Below are 16,795 nucleotides of genomic sequence, written 5' to 3'. Positions count from 1 at the left end.
GAGCTGTCGGCACAGGCCCGACATGGGGCTCAAACTCACAAACTGCAAGATCATGACCGAGCCAAAGTCGGACGCTTAACCAACTAAGCCACCCAGGCGCCCCAGAGACATGGGACTTTATCTCCGTTAAGTTGTAAAAAAATCTCCACTTTGCAGTGTCAGTGGAGAGCATGTGGGAAGCCTAGACTTTCATCCCCAACCCTGCGTAATGAGGTGCCCCTTTTCCTTCCCACTTGGGTGGTATCAGAGAGGGTCTAAAGGAGAGTCAGAACTTGTGCCTATGGTAATGAGGCCACCCTTCTTATGGTGTCAGTGGAGGACATGGGAGTAGTAACTATATACCCTTGACCCTGCCAGCCAGGAAGGAATCAATCAGCAGAGCCCTAGTGGGGAGCTGAAATTCATCCTCTCTAGCAGCAAGGGGGGGTCTCCTCCACCAGGGAAGGATAGGCTGGTTCAATAAGCAAAGATCAGTCAATGCAATCTAGCGTATTAACAAGCTAAATTTAAAAAAAAAAAAAAACTGACATGAGTGAAACAGGAAAAGCATTTGAAAAACCAATGCCCATTCATGGTGAAAAACAAAACAAACAAACAAACAAACAAACAAAAACCTTTCAGCATTGAATTGGAGGTCCCAGCCAGTGCAGTAGGGCAACAGACAAGTCTAACAATTTTGAAGGAAGAAAAAAACTTTCATTGTTCACTGGTGTTATTATTGCCTACTATATAGAAAATCTAAAATAACTTGAAGATATATTATAAATATTTAAAAGAGTTGGGGCGCCTGGGTGGCTCAGTCAGTTAAGCATCTGGCTTCAGCTCAGGTCATGATCTCGCAGTTTGCGACTTTGAGCCCCACACTGGGATCTCTGCTGACAGCTCAGAGCCTGGAGCCTGCTTCAGATTCTGTGTCTCCCTCTCTCTCTGCCCCTCCCTCACTCAGGCTCTGTCTCTCTCTAGCAATAAATAAAACCATTAAAAGGATTTTATAAATATTTAAAAGAGTTTAGCAAGGTTCCTCAACACTAAATCAATATACAAAAACAAATATTGTATTTCTATATTCTACCAACAGATTTTGAAATATTTTTAAAGACATAAAGAAATATAAATATATGTATTGGGGTGCCTAGGTGGCTCGGTCAGTTAAGCATCCAACTTCAGCTCAGGTCATGATCTCATGGTTCATGGGTCCAAGCCCTGTTTTGGGATCTGTGCTGACAGGTTGGAGCCTGGAGACTGTTTCGGATTCTGTGTCTCCCTCTCTTTCTGCCCCTCCCCCACTCATGTTCTGTCTCTCTCTCTCTCTCTCTCTCAAAAATAAATAAACATTAAAAAAAATTAAAAAGTATATATGTATTTATATATTTAAATATAAAAATTAATATGTTTATGTTAAAATATAAATATCCTCATACAGGGTTAAATCTGACAAAAGATCTCCAAGACCTTCATGCATAAAAGTATAAATTATAACATGTTTTGAACAATATTAAAACAGAGAAATATTTCCATTTAATGGGTTGGAAAATTCAGTATTATGGAGATATTAGTTCCCCTCAAATTGATCTATAGAATAAATGTAAAACCAATTTATACATTCCCAAAACAATTACTGTAGAATTCAAGAAGTTGGGTCCATAATTTATATAGAAGAACAAAGAACTAAAAACAGTCATCACACATTTGAAGAAGTATTGAGTGGGGATAAAGGGACTCACCCTACAAGATATCAAAGTATACTAAAAAGCAATATTAATTAGGGCAGTGTGGCATCAACACAGGAACAGACAGGTAAGCCATTTGGAAAAGAATAGAGATCCCAGAAATGAACCCCTTCATGTCTGGACATTTGATGTATAACAGAGAGGCTATTACAGATCACTAGAGAAAGGATGGGTGACAGATGTAGGCAGGACAATTGGACGTATGTGTACCAAGGAGAAGTATATAAAATATTTATAGCAGCATTCAACTAGGAGGCAACCCAATTATCCTTTGAAGTAGAATGTATAAATAAGTGGTGTTACATTCATATAATGGAATTTAGCAATACAAATTAATGAATTTAGCTACACTCATAAATATGAATGAGCCTCACAAACATAATATTGACAGAAGTAGCAAGTTAAAAAGAATACCTACAAGCAATTGAATTGATATGGAGTTTAGAAAGAGGAAAGCCTAAACTATACTGTTTAAGGATGTATACACAGATGATAAACTCATGAAAAACAAGGAAATGATTATAACTAAAATTGGAATGTGGTGTCTCTGGGAGGAGAGGGAGAGGATGGACAGGGAAAGAATACCCAGGGAGCTTCCAAGGTACTGGCAGTGTCCTACTCCTTAAATTAGGATATCATTGCTTTCTTTTATTCTTTCAATTAAAAATATGTGTTTTATATACTTTCATATGCATTTACATGTGTGTGCTATATTTCACATTTTAAATTGTTCTAAATATCTAAAGTATTAAATAGTACAATGCGATATCACTTCTCATCTTTAAATTGGCAAAGACCAAAAGAAGTTCTTGAGAGAGCAAAGTAATATGTTATCAGAGGGTGGAAAACAGACATTCTCATAAGCTGATGATAGGAATTTGTAAACTTGTCAATATTACAAATGTACATAAACAGATATGTTTTTACCACATGTACTAAATTACGAATATGCAAAGATATTTGTTGTAACATTGACTGTAATAGCATAAGATGGGGGGAAACTGGAAGATCTAAAAGTCTATCAATATTAGATTGGTTAATTAAATGATGACACATTCTTAACACTGGAATAAATACAGCCATTTAAAAGAATGAGGCAGGGATGCCTGGGTGGCTCAGTTGATTGAGTGTCTGACTTTGGCTAGGTCATGATCTCACAGTTTGTGGGTTTGAACCCTGCTTTGCACTGACAGATTCTCTGTTTCTCTCTCTCTGTGTCCCTCCTCCACTCATGTTATCTCTCTCTCTCAAAAATAAATAAACATTAAAAATAAAGAAAGAAAGAAACAAAGAAAGAAAGAAAGAAAGAAAGAAAGGAAGAAAGAATGATATATAAAACATGTATAAAAATGATATATTTTCCAGATATATAGCTCCAATATATATTAACTGAGAAAATCAAGATATTAAAACAGTGTATATTTGTGCAAAATTTGTCACTGTCTTCATATCTCGCTTTTCTCACTGACCAATATCCATAGAATATTTCTGGGAAAAAAAGGCATACAAGAAATTGCTAATATAGGTTGCCTCAAAGGAACATAACTAGGTGACGAGAAAGAGACTTAATTTTTATTATACATTCTTCTATACCTTTTACATTTTGTATCAGGTACAAGTAATGCCTACTAATGTGGTGATAATCATGAGGAAGAGGAGGAGGAGGATATCCAATGATGATAAAGAGAATAAGATGTATTGAGACTGAAATACCAGCTCTGGATTTTACAAGAGATGTGGTCTTTGCTAAACTGTTTAACTTTTTAAAGTTAAAATTTTTAAGTTATGGGAGAAAGTATTTGCAAACAACATATTTGATAATATATTCGGTTAATATCCAAAATATATAAAGAACACATATAACTCAACATCAAAAAAAAAAACCCCACAAATAATTGGATTAAAAGTGGGCAGAGGACCTGAATAGACATTTCTCCAAAGATGGCCTACAGATGGCTAACGGACACATGAAACAATGCTCAACATCACTCATCATCAGGGCAATGCAAATTAAACCCACCATGAGATACCACCTCACACCTGTCAGAATGCCTAGGATCAAAAAGACAAGAAAAGACACGTGCTGGAGAGGAAGTGGAGAACGTCTTAAAGCCAGTGTTTGTGAAGCGTTCGTCACAGTGACTGGCACAAGGGAGCCGCTCAACAAACGCAGCCAATCCTGCTACTGCTGTTAGACATTTATCCTGCTTCCCCATTCTGGATATCTAGGACTTCAACATAGGGACAAAGTATGCCGTCCCTGAATCGAGCACTGGCTTCTCTGAGACCCCAGGGAAAGCTCTGGAGGAAGCCAGCATCTGCTGTATGCTCTTGTCCATCTCCCCTTGACCGTGTCCCAGTCGTTACCTCTAATTGGGACAGGGTGTGTGGTCCCTGGGGGCCCCAGGTATGCTTAGGGCCTGTACCCCGTGCACATTTGACATTCCAAACTTTAAATTGCTTCTGGGACTAACAGGGTCCCTGTAGAGTTCACAGCTGCTGCCCGAGAACTCCTTTCACTGCTGGGGAAGATGTACCATTGGGATTTCTGTGCCTCACATCAGGATGACAGGTGCTCTCCACAAAGAGTCTGTAGCTGAGATACGCGGTCAGCCTGCACGGCTAGGAAGAAGGATGGGAGAGAAACACCAGCAGGGGCTAACATTGCCGTAGGGATTTAGCGGAGAGAAGAAGAAAGAGGGTCTCAGAGGTCAAGGAAATCCAGCAGGGGAGTGTCTGGTGTCTTTCTCTGGCATCCAGGGTCTGGCCCAGGGCACAGTGTGGAGTTGAGAACTGTGTCCGGGATCAGGAGACTCAGACAAGTGGCTGCAAGCAGGATGCAGGTAGGGAGCACTGGGCTGTGGTGGGGACAGAGGTGGTAGCCATGACTTTTGCCGAGCATTTTCCAAAGATGGACTTTCCTCCTCACCCTGCCTCTGCTCTAAGAAACTTCCAGCTGCAACTGATTATGAGCAGCAGATGCTGGAGAGGGGAGGAGCAGCTGAAGCTAAGCCCAGGCAGTCCCTCGTGCTCCACAGAGCTCACCAGTGACCAAGCCCCTGCCTTGACACTGCTGCTCAGTCCTCCCCGGGAGGAGCCGAGAGCCCAGGGAAAGAGGCAGCCATGTTCCCATCCCCATCCTGCTGAGATTTCCCGGAAGACTGAGCCTTCCTCAGGGTCAGAGGGTGAGCAAGACAGGCAAGCTGGGACCCAACACTGTCTGATTCCCATTCCGTGGCTAGTTCTTTCCATTTTTCTCACTTTCTTCCTATAGATACAGTAGTTTCCTCTTTTACACAGGGGATACATCCCAAGACCCCCAGTAGATCCCTGAAACCGCGGATAGTACTGAACCCTGTGTATACTGTTTCTTCCTATACACACATGCCTATGATGAAGTTTAACTTATAAATCTGGCACAGTGAGAAATTAACAATAACCAGGAATAAAATAGAACAATTGTAACAAAATATTATAATAAAAGTTATGTGAATGTGGTCTTTCTCTCAAAATATCTTATTATGCTGCACACCGCCCCCCCATTCTTCTTGCGATGATGCAAGATGATAAAATGCCCACACGATGAGATGAAGTGAGGTGAGTGACCTAGGTGTTATGAGGCTACTACTGACCTCACCATACTCAGAAAGACCATCTTCTGCTTCCAGACCACACCTGGAGGTGGTGGTGGGGCAGGAAGTGAAACTTCTGAATGCAAAATGTCGGTAAGTAAGCCGGGGGGGGGGGGGTATTACTGTACTGAGAATTTTTTCCCCAAATATAATTTGTGCCCATAATATTAGAAAATTGGATAATACTGAAGAGGTAAAAGAGGAATCCCCTCCCCTGGTGATTCTTCTATAATTTCTTTTGAGTCACTTTTATCAATACATATTGTTCACCTAATTGAGATCATAACAGTGTATACAATTTTGTATTCTCCCTTTGAATTTATTGTTGTAATGTAATGATGTAATAGTGTAAAAATTATAAATGTAACTTTAATGTCTAACATTCCATTCTATGAAGCAGTATCATTAGGTATTTATTGGTAGACAGTTATTTTGTTTCCTATGTTCATTCACAAATATGGCTGTGATAAATGCCTTTATTGAGAGATACCGGCCCTCCACTCATTGAATCATTAGAACTTTCTCCCAGGGGTGGAACTGCTGAGTTATGTGGGCTTTCAAGGTTTTTCCTTTTCCTAGGCAAACTGCTCTCCAGAGAGGCCATAGAACAGTGTATAGAGGCAGTATGACGGTTTATAGGCTCCTAACTACCTTGTGTTCCCTTCCCTTCCTCACTCTCCCAGGTGGACATCTGCCCAGTTGGGGCTGTAGGTGTCAGAGCTCCTGGTTTTCTTCCATCCCAACTCTCCTCCAAAGCCTGATACAGCCCTATTTCCAGCTGGTCATATCTTGATGGGAGACCAAGCATTCAGATCTCCCCACCATGTGTGCTCATGAGCACACATACACACACACACACACACACACACACACACACACCATAGCACACACGCAAAGGAGCAGGCAGTCACCTTCACCAAAGTCTGAGCCCTGCCTGGTGAGAATGGTGCTGAGCAATCCATGACAAAGTTGGGACACTCTGGGTAGCATCTGTTCAGCCTTTTCATGATGCACATGGGAAACAGGCTTAGGGACTTGCTCCAGTCACCCAGAACACCCATGTCATGGGCAGGGGCAGGTCCCAGAGCTCTGGGCTCAGTGCACAAGATCTTCCTAGTCGTTCTGTTCACTCCAATTGAACCAGCTTTCATTCAGCACTGCTCCATGCTGGGCACTAGGACTTCCATGGCTGCAGCTCTCACACGGGGCAAATCCCGTGCAGCACTCATGGCCACAGCACATCGTTCACGGGCAGACGCTTCTGTGTGCACAGCCCCGGCTCGTGGGCGTAGACAGGATGGCTTCTCTAACAGAAGCCACTGCCCTTGGCCTCTGAAATCACAGCATATCCTTGTCACTATGGAATCCTGCTTGTGGCACCAACTGTAATGTTTACTTTTCATTTTCTGGAAGGGCTGGGAGAGCCACTGGGAGGAGTGGCAGATAAGCTGGGGCAGAATTCCATGGTGAAGCAGCTTACACACACACACACACACACACACACACACACACACGCTCACACATGCACACACACACACGCACCATTGCAATTAAGAAAGAGCTGTAGAAATACTATGAATGAGGATTCTGAATATAGAGTCTGGGCAATTGCAGCTGAGAGCCTGGAAATCCTCTATACAAAGGCAGACAGGTCTTCCTATAAGCTACCTGCTTGTGTAGAACACAAGAATGGAGGCAGAGAGCCAGAATATTACTCGAGAATAAAGTATAAGCATAAAAGGACAAAGAAAAAACATTCCATAGTCACCCCTGGCTAAGAATGTCACCAGGATTCTAATGAGCTGGGATTAGAAGTCAATGCCACATAACCTGCTGTCTGATGACTGTAGTCAGCATGGTTATTAAGAATTGTGTTAACTGGCCAGTGAGCTGCAAGTTGCCATTGCATAGTGTGGGTTCCATCACTCCAGTCAATCCTTGTGTTGGCTTCATAAAGTTCTGCCCCCTAAGGAACCTCCCCCCAATTTCTATTAGTGTGTGTGAAAATAGGCAGATCCCAGTTCAGATGATGGTCAAGTCTGTGTTGCTGAGGCTGGGCAGGTTGAGCAAGCAATCCTCGTTATGGCTGAGCCTTTACCTAGGCTTCATTCTGTCTGGATGTGGGTTAACACTTTTATACAAGTTGCTTCCAAACGTTAATAAAGTTTACAGAAGCTTAAAACTTTGCCCATTCTAAGAATTGGATCAGCTTGGGATTCTCCTCTCTGAGAATCTAAGAGAGCCCAGATTAGGTGAAACTTCTATAGAAAGAAATAATTTACAGCATTTTCCAGCTGTTGATCATGAAACAGAGGAAAAGTCCTCCTTGACTGGGGATTAGCTCTACTGGGCTCCAGTCCCGCCTCTATCAGCAACTTGCTCAGAAGACTCAGACAGGTCACACCCCTCTCTGGGCCTCAGTTGCTTTTTCGGGCCATGAGAGGACGAAACATCAGAAAAACCCCTCGCACACAGTCGGCTGGAACATTTGAGGCTTTTCCTTGGTGCTAGTCTACTCTAAGCTCTGTTGTGTTCCACCCCCAACCCTCTCTCATCTAAAAGCTAAGGACACTCCCACTTACTGTCTCTTACTGCCATTTTTCTCTTACACACACATGCTCTCCTCTTATGTAGCAGAGACTTGATGGCATACTAGATGCCTGAGACTCTTCTCAAGAAAGCCTGATGTGCTGCTTTTGTACTTTGCTGATGACAGAAGGGATATCACATGGAAAAAGCCAACTGGTCCTCCCCCGTGGTGGGGTTCATTCTCCTGGGACTCTCGGCCCACCCAAGGCTGGAGAAAACGTTCTTTGTGCTCATCCTGTCTATGTATCTGGTGATCCTGCTGGGCAATGGGGTCCTCATCCTGGTGACCATCCTTGACTCCCGCCTGCACACGCCCATGTACTTCTTCCTGGGGAACCTCTCCTTCCTGGACATCTGCTACACAACCTCTTCCATCCCTCTAGTCCTGGATGGCTTCCTCACTCCCAGGAAAACCATTTCCTTCTCAGGCTGTGCCATGCAGATGTTCCTCTCCTTTGCCATGGGAGCCACAGAGTGTGTGCTCCTGGGCATGATGGCATTTGATCGCTATGTGGCCATCTGTAACCCCCTGAGGTACCCTGTGGTCATGAGCAGGTCTGTGTATGTATCCATGGCTGTCAGCTCCTGGACAATTGGTGGGGCTGCTTCTGTGGTACACACATCCCTGACGATTCAGCTGCCTTTCTGCGGGAACAACATCATCAACCACCTTGCCTGTGAGATCCTGGCTGTCCTGAAGTTGGCCTGCGTTGACATCTCCATCAATGTGATCAGCATGGGAGTGACAAATGTGATCTTCCTGGGGGTCCCAGTTCTGTTCATCTCCGTCTCTTATGTCTTCATCATTGCTACCATCCTGAGGATTCCTTCAGCTGAGGGGAGGAAAAAGGCCTTTTCTACCTGCTCTGCCCACCTCACTGTGGTGGTCATCTTCTATGGGACCTTATTTTTCATGTACAGGAAGCCCAAGTCTAAGGATCCCCTGGGGGCAGACAAAGAGGACCTTTCAGATAAGCTCATCCCTCTCTTCTATGGGGTGGTGACCCCCATGCTCAACCCCATCATCTACAGCCTCAGGAACAAGGACGTGAAGGCTGCTGTGAGGAACCTGGTGGCTCGGAAATACTTCACCCAGTGATGGAGGAGGGGTCCTCTGTGGTTCCTACCTCCAAGGGAGCAAGGGTTTTGATCATTGCAGCTGCCACTCAAAAGCCAGGTGATGTTAACTGAAATGATCGCTTGCCCTCTAGTTCATTTTCAGGGATTGTGTAACTTTTCACATTGTGTCTTCTGAGTTTTAGCCAGATATCTGAGAGCTTCAACAGATGCCAGGCAATAAATCGCTAATGTAATGTACAAAGACATTCTGAACACATCCTAAAACCGAGGAGAAAGGGACCATTAGAGCAAGCCGAATAGCCCATACTGTGTCTGAGCTACACAGTCAGTACACACAGGTGAGAGGGCTCTCACAGCAACTTTTTCATCCCTACTGGACTCCCCAGGACAGCCAGGAACAAGGAAGAAGTGGACATTTTCATTATTAGACTCAGTTTGCCTGAAATACTAAGAGGAGACAAAGACAAGGTCTCCACACAGAGGGCTTTTGAGTGGAAATAATCTAGCCTGATGAACTGAATTGCTTTTTAGCTATGAGAAAATTGAGGCTATTTTTTCTCAATGCATTTCACATTATGAAACACTTCTTCTAAGTTAAATTCAAGGAGTATAGAGTTTGAATTTGATGTTTACCACTTATACAATTCCCAACAGAAAAGCTAGTTTTCTGTTAGATAATAACTCAGATTCTGGAAGAGAGAGAGAGAGAGAGGGAGGGAGGGAGAGGAAGGAAGGAAGGAAGGAAGGAAGGAAGGAAGGAAGGAAGGAAGGAAGGAAAAAAGGAAGGAAGGAAGGAAGGAAGGAAGGAAGGAAGGAAGGAAGGGAGGAAGGAAGGAAAGAAGGAAGGAAGGAAGGAAGGGAGGGAGGGAGGGAGGAAGGAAGGAGACAGATAAATAGAGGCTAAAATTATTTGAAGAGTTTAGTGGGGTAAAATTTGACATATTTCTTTGTTCCAGAACTTCTCAAAGTCTTTAATATGTTAAAATACACCGTGAATGTCCAAGAGATGTAAAATCTGTAGCTTTTCTGAGCCTCCATAGCTCAGCACAATAAACACTGGGAAGCATTTTCTTACCTATGACCTTGGGCAGGTTGCTTAATCTTTCTCAGTCTATTTCTTCATATTTAAAACCTAACCATTTGATTTTAGACAAATTAGATAAGATACTATATAAATGAGTACTTTTTATGGTAAACGCAATAGAACTACAGATGGTAGTGGTAGTATCACGAATGCTGCACAGTGCTGTGTACCGTGTGGAAATGAGCCAGACATTGTTCCTTTCTAGACCAATAGACAGAAGATGAATGAGAGTCTCAGAGATGGTGGTAGATGGATAGAAGCAGTTTTAGGCCAAGTTATACTAAATTCTTTGCACACTGACAGACTTATTTAAAAAGAATACAGAAAGTCAGGACTCCTGGGTTTCTCAGTTGGTTAAGCGTCCGACTCGGTTCAGGTTGTGATCTCACGGCTGGTGAGATAGAGCCCCCTGATGGGCTCTCCACTGACAGAGAGGAGCTAGCTTGGGATTCGCTCTCTCCCTGTCTTTCTGTCCTTGCCTACTCGCACATGCTCACTTTCTCAAAATAAATAAATAGACATAAAAAAAAATAAATGGTAAGGAATCTACTCCTGAAATCATTGTTTCACTATATGCTAACTAATTTGGATGTAAATTTTAAAAAAATTAAAAATAAAATAAAATAAAATAAAATGGCGTTGAGAAAAGTGGAGAGTTACATGCAAAAAAAAAATGACACTGGACCACTTTCTTTTAGCATACACAAAAATAAAATAAAAATGGATTAAAGACCTGAAACCATAAACCTCCTAAAGAAAACTTCTTGAATATTGGCTTTAGCAACATTGTTCTGGATATGTTTACTCAGACAAGGGAAACAAAAACAAAAATAAACTCTTGGAACTACAGCAAACTAAAAAGCTTTTGCACAGCGAAGGAAACCATAAGCTAAACACAAAGGCAACCAACTGTATGGGAGAAAATATTTGCAAAAAACATAACTCAACATCAAAAAAACCCCCACAAATAATTGGATTAAAAGTGGGCAGAGGACCTGAATAGACATTTCTCCAAAGATGGCCTACAGATGGCTAACGGACACATGAAACAATGCTCAACATCACTCATCATCAGGGCAATGCAAATTAAACCTACCATGAGATATCACCTCACACCTGTCAGAATGCCTAGGATCAAAAAGACAAGAAAAGACACGTGCTGGAGAGGAAGTGGAGAACGTCTTAAAGCCAGTGTTTGTGAAGCGTTCGTCACAGTGACTGGCACAAGGGAGCCGCTCAACAAACGCAGCCAATCCTGCTACTGCTGTTAGACATTTATCCTGCTTCCCCATTCTGGATATCTAGGACTTCAACATAGGGACAAAGTATGCCGTCCCTGAATCGAGCACTGGCTTCTCTGAGACCCCAGGGAAAGCTCTGGAGGAAGCCAGCATCTGCTGTATGCTCTTGTCCATCTCCCCTTGACCGTGTCCCAGTCGTTACCTCTAATTGGGACAGGGTGTGTGGTCCCTGGAGGCCCCAGGTATGCTTAGGGCCTGTACCCCGTGCACATTTGACATTCCAAACTTTAAATTGCTTCTGGGACTAACAGGGTCCCTGTAGAGTTCACAGCTGCTGCCCGAGAACTCCTTTCACTGCTGGGGAAGATGTACCATTGGGATTTCTGTGTCTCAGACCAGGATGACATGTGTTCTCCACAAAGATTCCTTAGCTGAGACACGCGGTCAGCCTGCACGGCTAGGAGGAAGGATGGGAGAGAAACACCAGCAGGGGCTAATATTGCCGTAGGGATTTAGCGGAGAGAAGAAGAAAGAGGGTCTCAGAGGTTAAGGAAATCTAGCAGGGGAGTGTCTGGTGTCTTTCTCTGGCATCCAGGGTCTGGCCCAGGGAACAGTGTGGAGTTGAGAACTGTGTCCGGGATCAGGAGACTCAGAGAAGGGGCTGCAAGCAGGATGCAGTGAGAGATTAACAATAATCAATAATAACATAGAACGATTATAACAAAATATCCTAATAAGAGTTATGTGAGTGTGGTCTCTCTCTCCAAGTATCTTATTATGCTGTAGCCCCCACGCCTGCACTCCTTCTTCTTGTGACAGTGCAAGATGATGAAATGCTCACATGATGAGATGAAGTGTGGTGAGTGAGCCAGGGGTTGTGATGCAACATGGGGCTATTACTCACCTTCTGATCATACTCAGAAAGACCATCTTCTGCTTCCCAACCACAGTTGGAGGTGGTGGTGGGGCAGGAATTGAAACTTCAGAAAGCAAAATGTCGGTAAGGAGCAGGGGTGAATTACTGTATCGAGAATTTTTTTCCCAGAATACAAGTTGTGCCCATAGTATTAGAATATTTGATAATATTGCAGAGGTACAAAAGGATTCCCTTTGATTTTTCTATATTTTCTTTTCAGTCACACATATTGTTTTCCTGAGATCATAGCAGTGTGTACAATTTTGTATTCTCTCTTGTAATTTATCATCGTAGTATGATGAAATAATAGTGTAAAAACTATAAATGTAACTTAAAAATTGTTGTTTATTTATTTGTTTTGAGAGAGAGAGAGAGAAAGCACACGTGTGAGCAGGGGGAGGGACAGAGAGAGAGGTGAGAGAATTCCAAATAGGCTCTGTGTACTGTCAGTGCAAAGCCTGATGTGGGGCTCGAGCCCACAGACCGTGAGCACATGAACTGAGCTGAAATCAAGAATCAGACGCTCAATCGACTGAGCCACCCAGGTTCCCCTATAAATGTAACTTTAATGTTTAATACTCCATTATATGAAATGGCATTGTTATAAATTCATTGGTAGACAGTTATTTTGTTTCCTATATTCATTCACAAATATGGCTGTGATAAATGCCTTTATTGAGAGATACCGGCCCTCTGCTCATTGACTCATTAGAACTTTCTCCCAGGGGTGGAATTGCTGAGTTATGTGGGCTTTCCAGGTTTTTTCTTTTCTAAGGCAAACTGCTCTCCAGGAAGGCTGTATGACAGTGTTTGAGGCTCTTGACTACACTGTGTTCCCTTCTTTCCTCAGCTGCCTGCTGGCTCCAGAGATAAGTAGGGGCCAGACCACAAGCAAGGCCTGGTCCCTGACAGCAGAAGTGCCATACCCGTGCTCCAGAGCCACAAAGGTAAAAACTTCCCTTCCCTTCCTCACTTCCCCAGGTGGACTTGCCCAGCTGGGGCTGTAGGTGTCAGAGCTCCTGGTTTTCTTCCATCCCAACTCTCCTCCAAAGCCTGATACAGCCCTATTTCCAGCTGGCCATATCTTGATGGGAGACCAAGCATTCAGATCTCCCCACCATGTGTGCTCATGAGCACACATACACACACACACACACACACACACACACACACACACACACACACGCACCCCATAGCACACACGCAAAGGAGCAGGCAGTCACCTTCACCAAAGTCTCACAGAGTTGGGACACTCTGGGTAGCATCTGTTCAGCCTTTTCATGATGCACATGGGAAACAGGCTTAGGGACTTGCTCCAGTCACCCAGAACACCCATGTCACGGGCAGGGGCAGGTCCCAGAGCTCTGGGCTCAGTGCACAAGATCTTCCTAGTCGTTCTGTTCACTCCAATTGAACCAGCTTTCATTCAGCACTGCTCCATGCTGGGCACTAGGACTTCCATGGCTGCAGCTCTCACACGGGGCAAATCCCGTGCAGCACTCATGGCCACAGCACATCGTTCACGGGCAGACGCTTCTGTGTGCACAGCCCCGGCTCGTGGGCGTAGACAGGATGGCTTCTCTAACAGAAGCCACTGCCCTTGGCCTCTGAAATCACAGCATATCCTTGTCACTATGGAATCCTGCTTGTGGCACCAACTGTAATGTTTACTTTTCATTTTCTGGAAGGGCTGGGAGAGCCACTGGGAGGAGTGGCAGATAAGCTGGGGCAGAATTCCATGGTGAAGCAGCTTACACACACACACACACACACACACACACACACACACGCTCACACATGCACACACACACACGCACCATTGCAATTAAGAAAGAGCTATAGAAATACTATGAATGAGGATTCTGAATATAGAGTCTGGGCAATTGCAGCTGAGAGCCTGGAAATCCTCTATACAAAGGCAGACAGGTCTTCCTATAAGCTACCTGCTTGTGTAGAACACAAGAATGGAGGCAGAGAGCCAGAATATTACTCGAGAATAAAGTATAAACATAAAAGGACAAAGAAAAAACATTCCATAGTCACCCCTGGCTAAGAATGTCACCAGGATTCTAATGAGCTGGGATTAGAAGTCAATGCCACATAACCTGCTGTCTGATGACTGTAGTCAGCATGGTTATTAAGAATTGTGTTAACTGGCCAGTGAGCTGCAAGTTGCCATTGCATAGTGTGGGTTCCATCACTCCAGTCAATCCTTGTGTTGGCTTCATAAAGTTCTGCCCCCTAAGGAACCTCCCCCCAATTTCTATTAGTGTGTGTGAAAATAGGCAGATCCCAGTTCAGATGATGGTCAAGTCTGTGTTGCTGAGGCTGGGCAGGATGAGGAAGCAATCCTCGTTATGGCTGAGCCTTTACCTAGGCTTCATTCTGTCTGGATGTGGGTTAACACTTTTATACAAGTTGCTTCCAAACGTTAATAAAGTTTACAGAAGCTTAAAACTTTGCCCATTCTAAGAATTGGATCAGCTTGGGATTCTCCTCTCTGAGAATCTAAGAGAGCCCAGATTAGGTGAAACTTCTATAGAAAGAAATAATTTACAGCATTTTCCAGCTGTTGATCATGAAACAGAGGAAAAGTCCTCCTTGACTGGGGATTAGCTCTACTGGGCTCCAGTCCCGCCTCTATCAGCAACTTGCTCAGAAGACTCAGACAGGTCACACCCCTCTCTGGGCCTCAGTTGCTTTTTCGGGCCATGAGAGGACGAAACATCAGAAAAACCCCTCGCACACAGTCGGCTGGAACATTTGAGGCTTTTCCTTGGTGCTAGTCTACTCTAAGCTCTGTTGTGTTCCACCCCCAACCCTCTCTCATCTAAAAGCTAAGGACACTCCCACTTACTGTCTCTTACTGCCATTTTTCTCTTACACACACATGCTCTCCTCTTATGTAGCAGAGACTTGATGGCATACTAGATGCCTGAGACTCTTCTCAAGAAAGCCTGATGTGCTGCTTTTGTACTTTGCTGATGACAGAAGGGATATCACATGGAAAAAGCCAACTGGTCCTCCCCCGTGGTGGGGTTCATTCTCCTGGGACTCTCGGCCCACCCAAGGCTGGAGAAAACGTTCTTTGTGCTCATCCTGTCTATGTATCTGGTGATCCTGCTGGGCAATGGGGTCCTCATCCTGGTGACCATCCTTGACTCCCGCCTGCACACGCCCATGTACTTCTTCCTGGGGAACCTCTCCTTCCTGGACATCTGCTACACAACCTCTTCCATCCCTCTAGTCCTGGATGGCTTCCTCACTCCCAGGAAAACCATTTCCTTCTCAGGCTGTGCCATGCAGATGTTCCTCTCCTTTGCCATGGCAGGGACAGAGTGTGTGCTCCTGAGCGTGATGGCATTTGATCGCTATGTGGCCATCTGTAACCCCCTGAGGTACCCTGTGGTCATGAGCAGGTCTGTGTATGTATCCATGGCTGTCAGCTCCTGGACAATTGGTGGGGCTGCTTCTGTGGTACACACATCCCTGACGATTCAGCTGCCTTTCTGCGGGAACAACGTCATCAACCACCTTGCCTGTGAGATCCTGGCTGTCCTGAAGTTGGCCTGCGTTGACATCTCCATCAATGTGATCAGCATGGGAGTGACAAATGTGATCTTCCTGGGGGTCCCAGTTCTGTTCATCTCCGTCTCTTATGTCTTCATCATTGCTACCATCCTGAGGATCCCTTCAGCTGAGGGGAGGAAAAAGGCCTTTTCTACCTGCTCTGCCCACCTCACTGTGGTGGTCATCTTCTATGGGACCTTATTTTTCATGTACAGGAAGCCCAAGTCTAAGGATCCCCTGGGGGCAGACAAAGAGGACCTTTCAGATAAGCTCATCCCTCTCTTCTATGGGGTGGTGACCCCCATGCTCAACCCCGTCATCTACAGCCTCAGGAACAAGGACGTGAAGGCTGCTGTGAGGAACCTGGTGGCTCGGAAATACTTCACCCAGTGATGGAGGAGGGGTCCTCTGTGGTTCCTACCTCCAAGGGAGCAAGGGTTTTGATCATTGCAGCTGCCACTCAAAAGCCAGGTGATGTTAACTGAAATGATCGCTTGCCCTCTAGTTCATTTTCAGGGATTGTGTAACTTTTCACATTGTGTCTTCTGAGTTTTAGCCAGATATCTGAGAGCTTCAACAGATGCCAGGCAATAAATCGCTAATGTAATGTACAAAGACATTCTGAACACATCCTAAAACCGAGGAGAAAGGGACCATTAGAGCAAGCCGAATAGCCCATACTGTGTCTGAGCTACACAGTCAGTACACACAGGTGAGAGGGCTCTCACAGCAACTTTTTCATCCCTACTGGACTCCCCAGGACAGCCAGGAACAAGGAGGAAGTGGACATTTTCATTATTAGACTCAGTTTGCCTGAAATACTAAGAGGAGACAAAGACAAGGTCTCCACACAGAGGGCTTTTGAGTGGAAATAATCTAGCCTGATGAACTGAATTGCTTTTTAGCTATGAGAAAATTGAGGCTATTTTTCCTCAATGCATTTCACATTATGA

At 44.3% G+C, this 16,795-nt stretch overlaps 2 protein-coding genes across 3 annotated transcripts; both read left to right on the top strand.

The window, feature by feature from the left end:
* Window positions 1–3,515: 3,515 nt before the first annotated feature.
* LOC122474254 (olfactory receptor 2S2-like) lies at window positions 3,516–9,050 on the top strand. Of its 2 annotated transcripts, XM_043565095.1 has the most exons (2): window positions 3,516–3,525; window positions 8,101–9,050. In XM_043565095.1, exons 1-2 carry the CDS (start codon window positions 3,516–3,518, stop codon window positions 9,048–9,050), a joined length of 960 nt encoding a protein of 319 aa, XP_043421030.1. The 2 variants fall into 2 exon arrangements, with proteins under 2 accessions (XP_043421030.1, XP_043421029.1); XM_043565094.1 differs by lacking the exon at window positions 3,516–3,525 and having other exon boundaries at window positions 8,091–9,050.
* Window positions 9,051–15,275: 6,225 nt separating this feature from the next.
* LOC122474306 (olfactory receptor 2S2) lies at window positions 15,276–16,235 on the top strand. The gene has a single exon (XM_043565179.1). It carries the CDS (start codon window positions 15,276–15,278, stop codon window positions 16,233–16,235), a length of 960 nt encoding a protein of 319 aa, XP_043421114.1.
* The last annotated feature ends 560 nt before the right edge of the window (window positions 16,236–16,795 follow it).

The sequence above is a fragment of the Prionailurus bengalensis genome, chromosome D4, assembly GCF_016509475.1.
Source record: "Prionailurus bengalensis isolate Pbe53 chromosome D4, Fcat_Pben_1.1_paternal_pri, whole genome shotgun sequence".
Lineage (NCBI taxonomy): Eukaryota > Metazoa > Chordata > Mammalia > Carnivora > Felidae > Prionailurus > Prionailurus bengalensis.
This window is presented reverse-complemented; position numbering and strand designations above follow the sequence as displayed.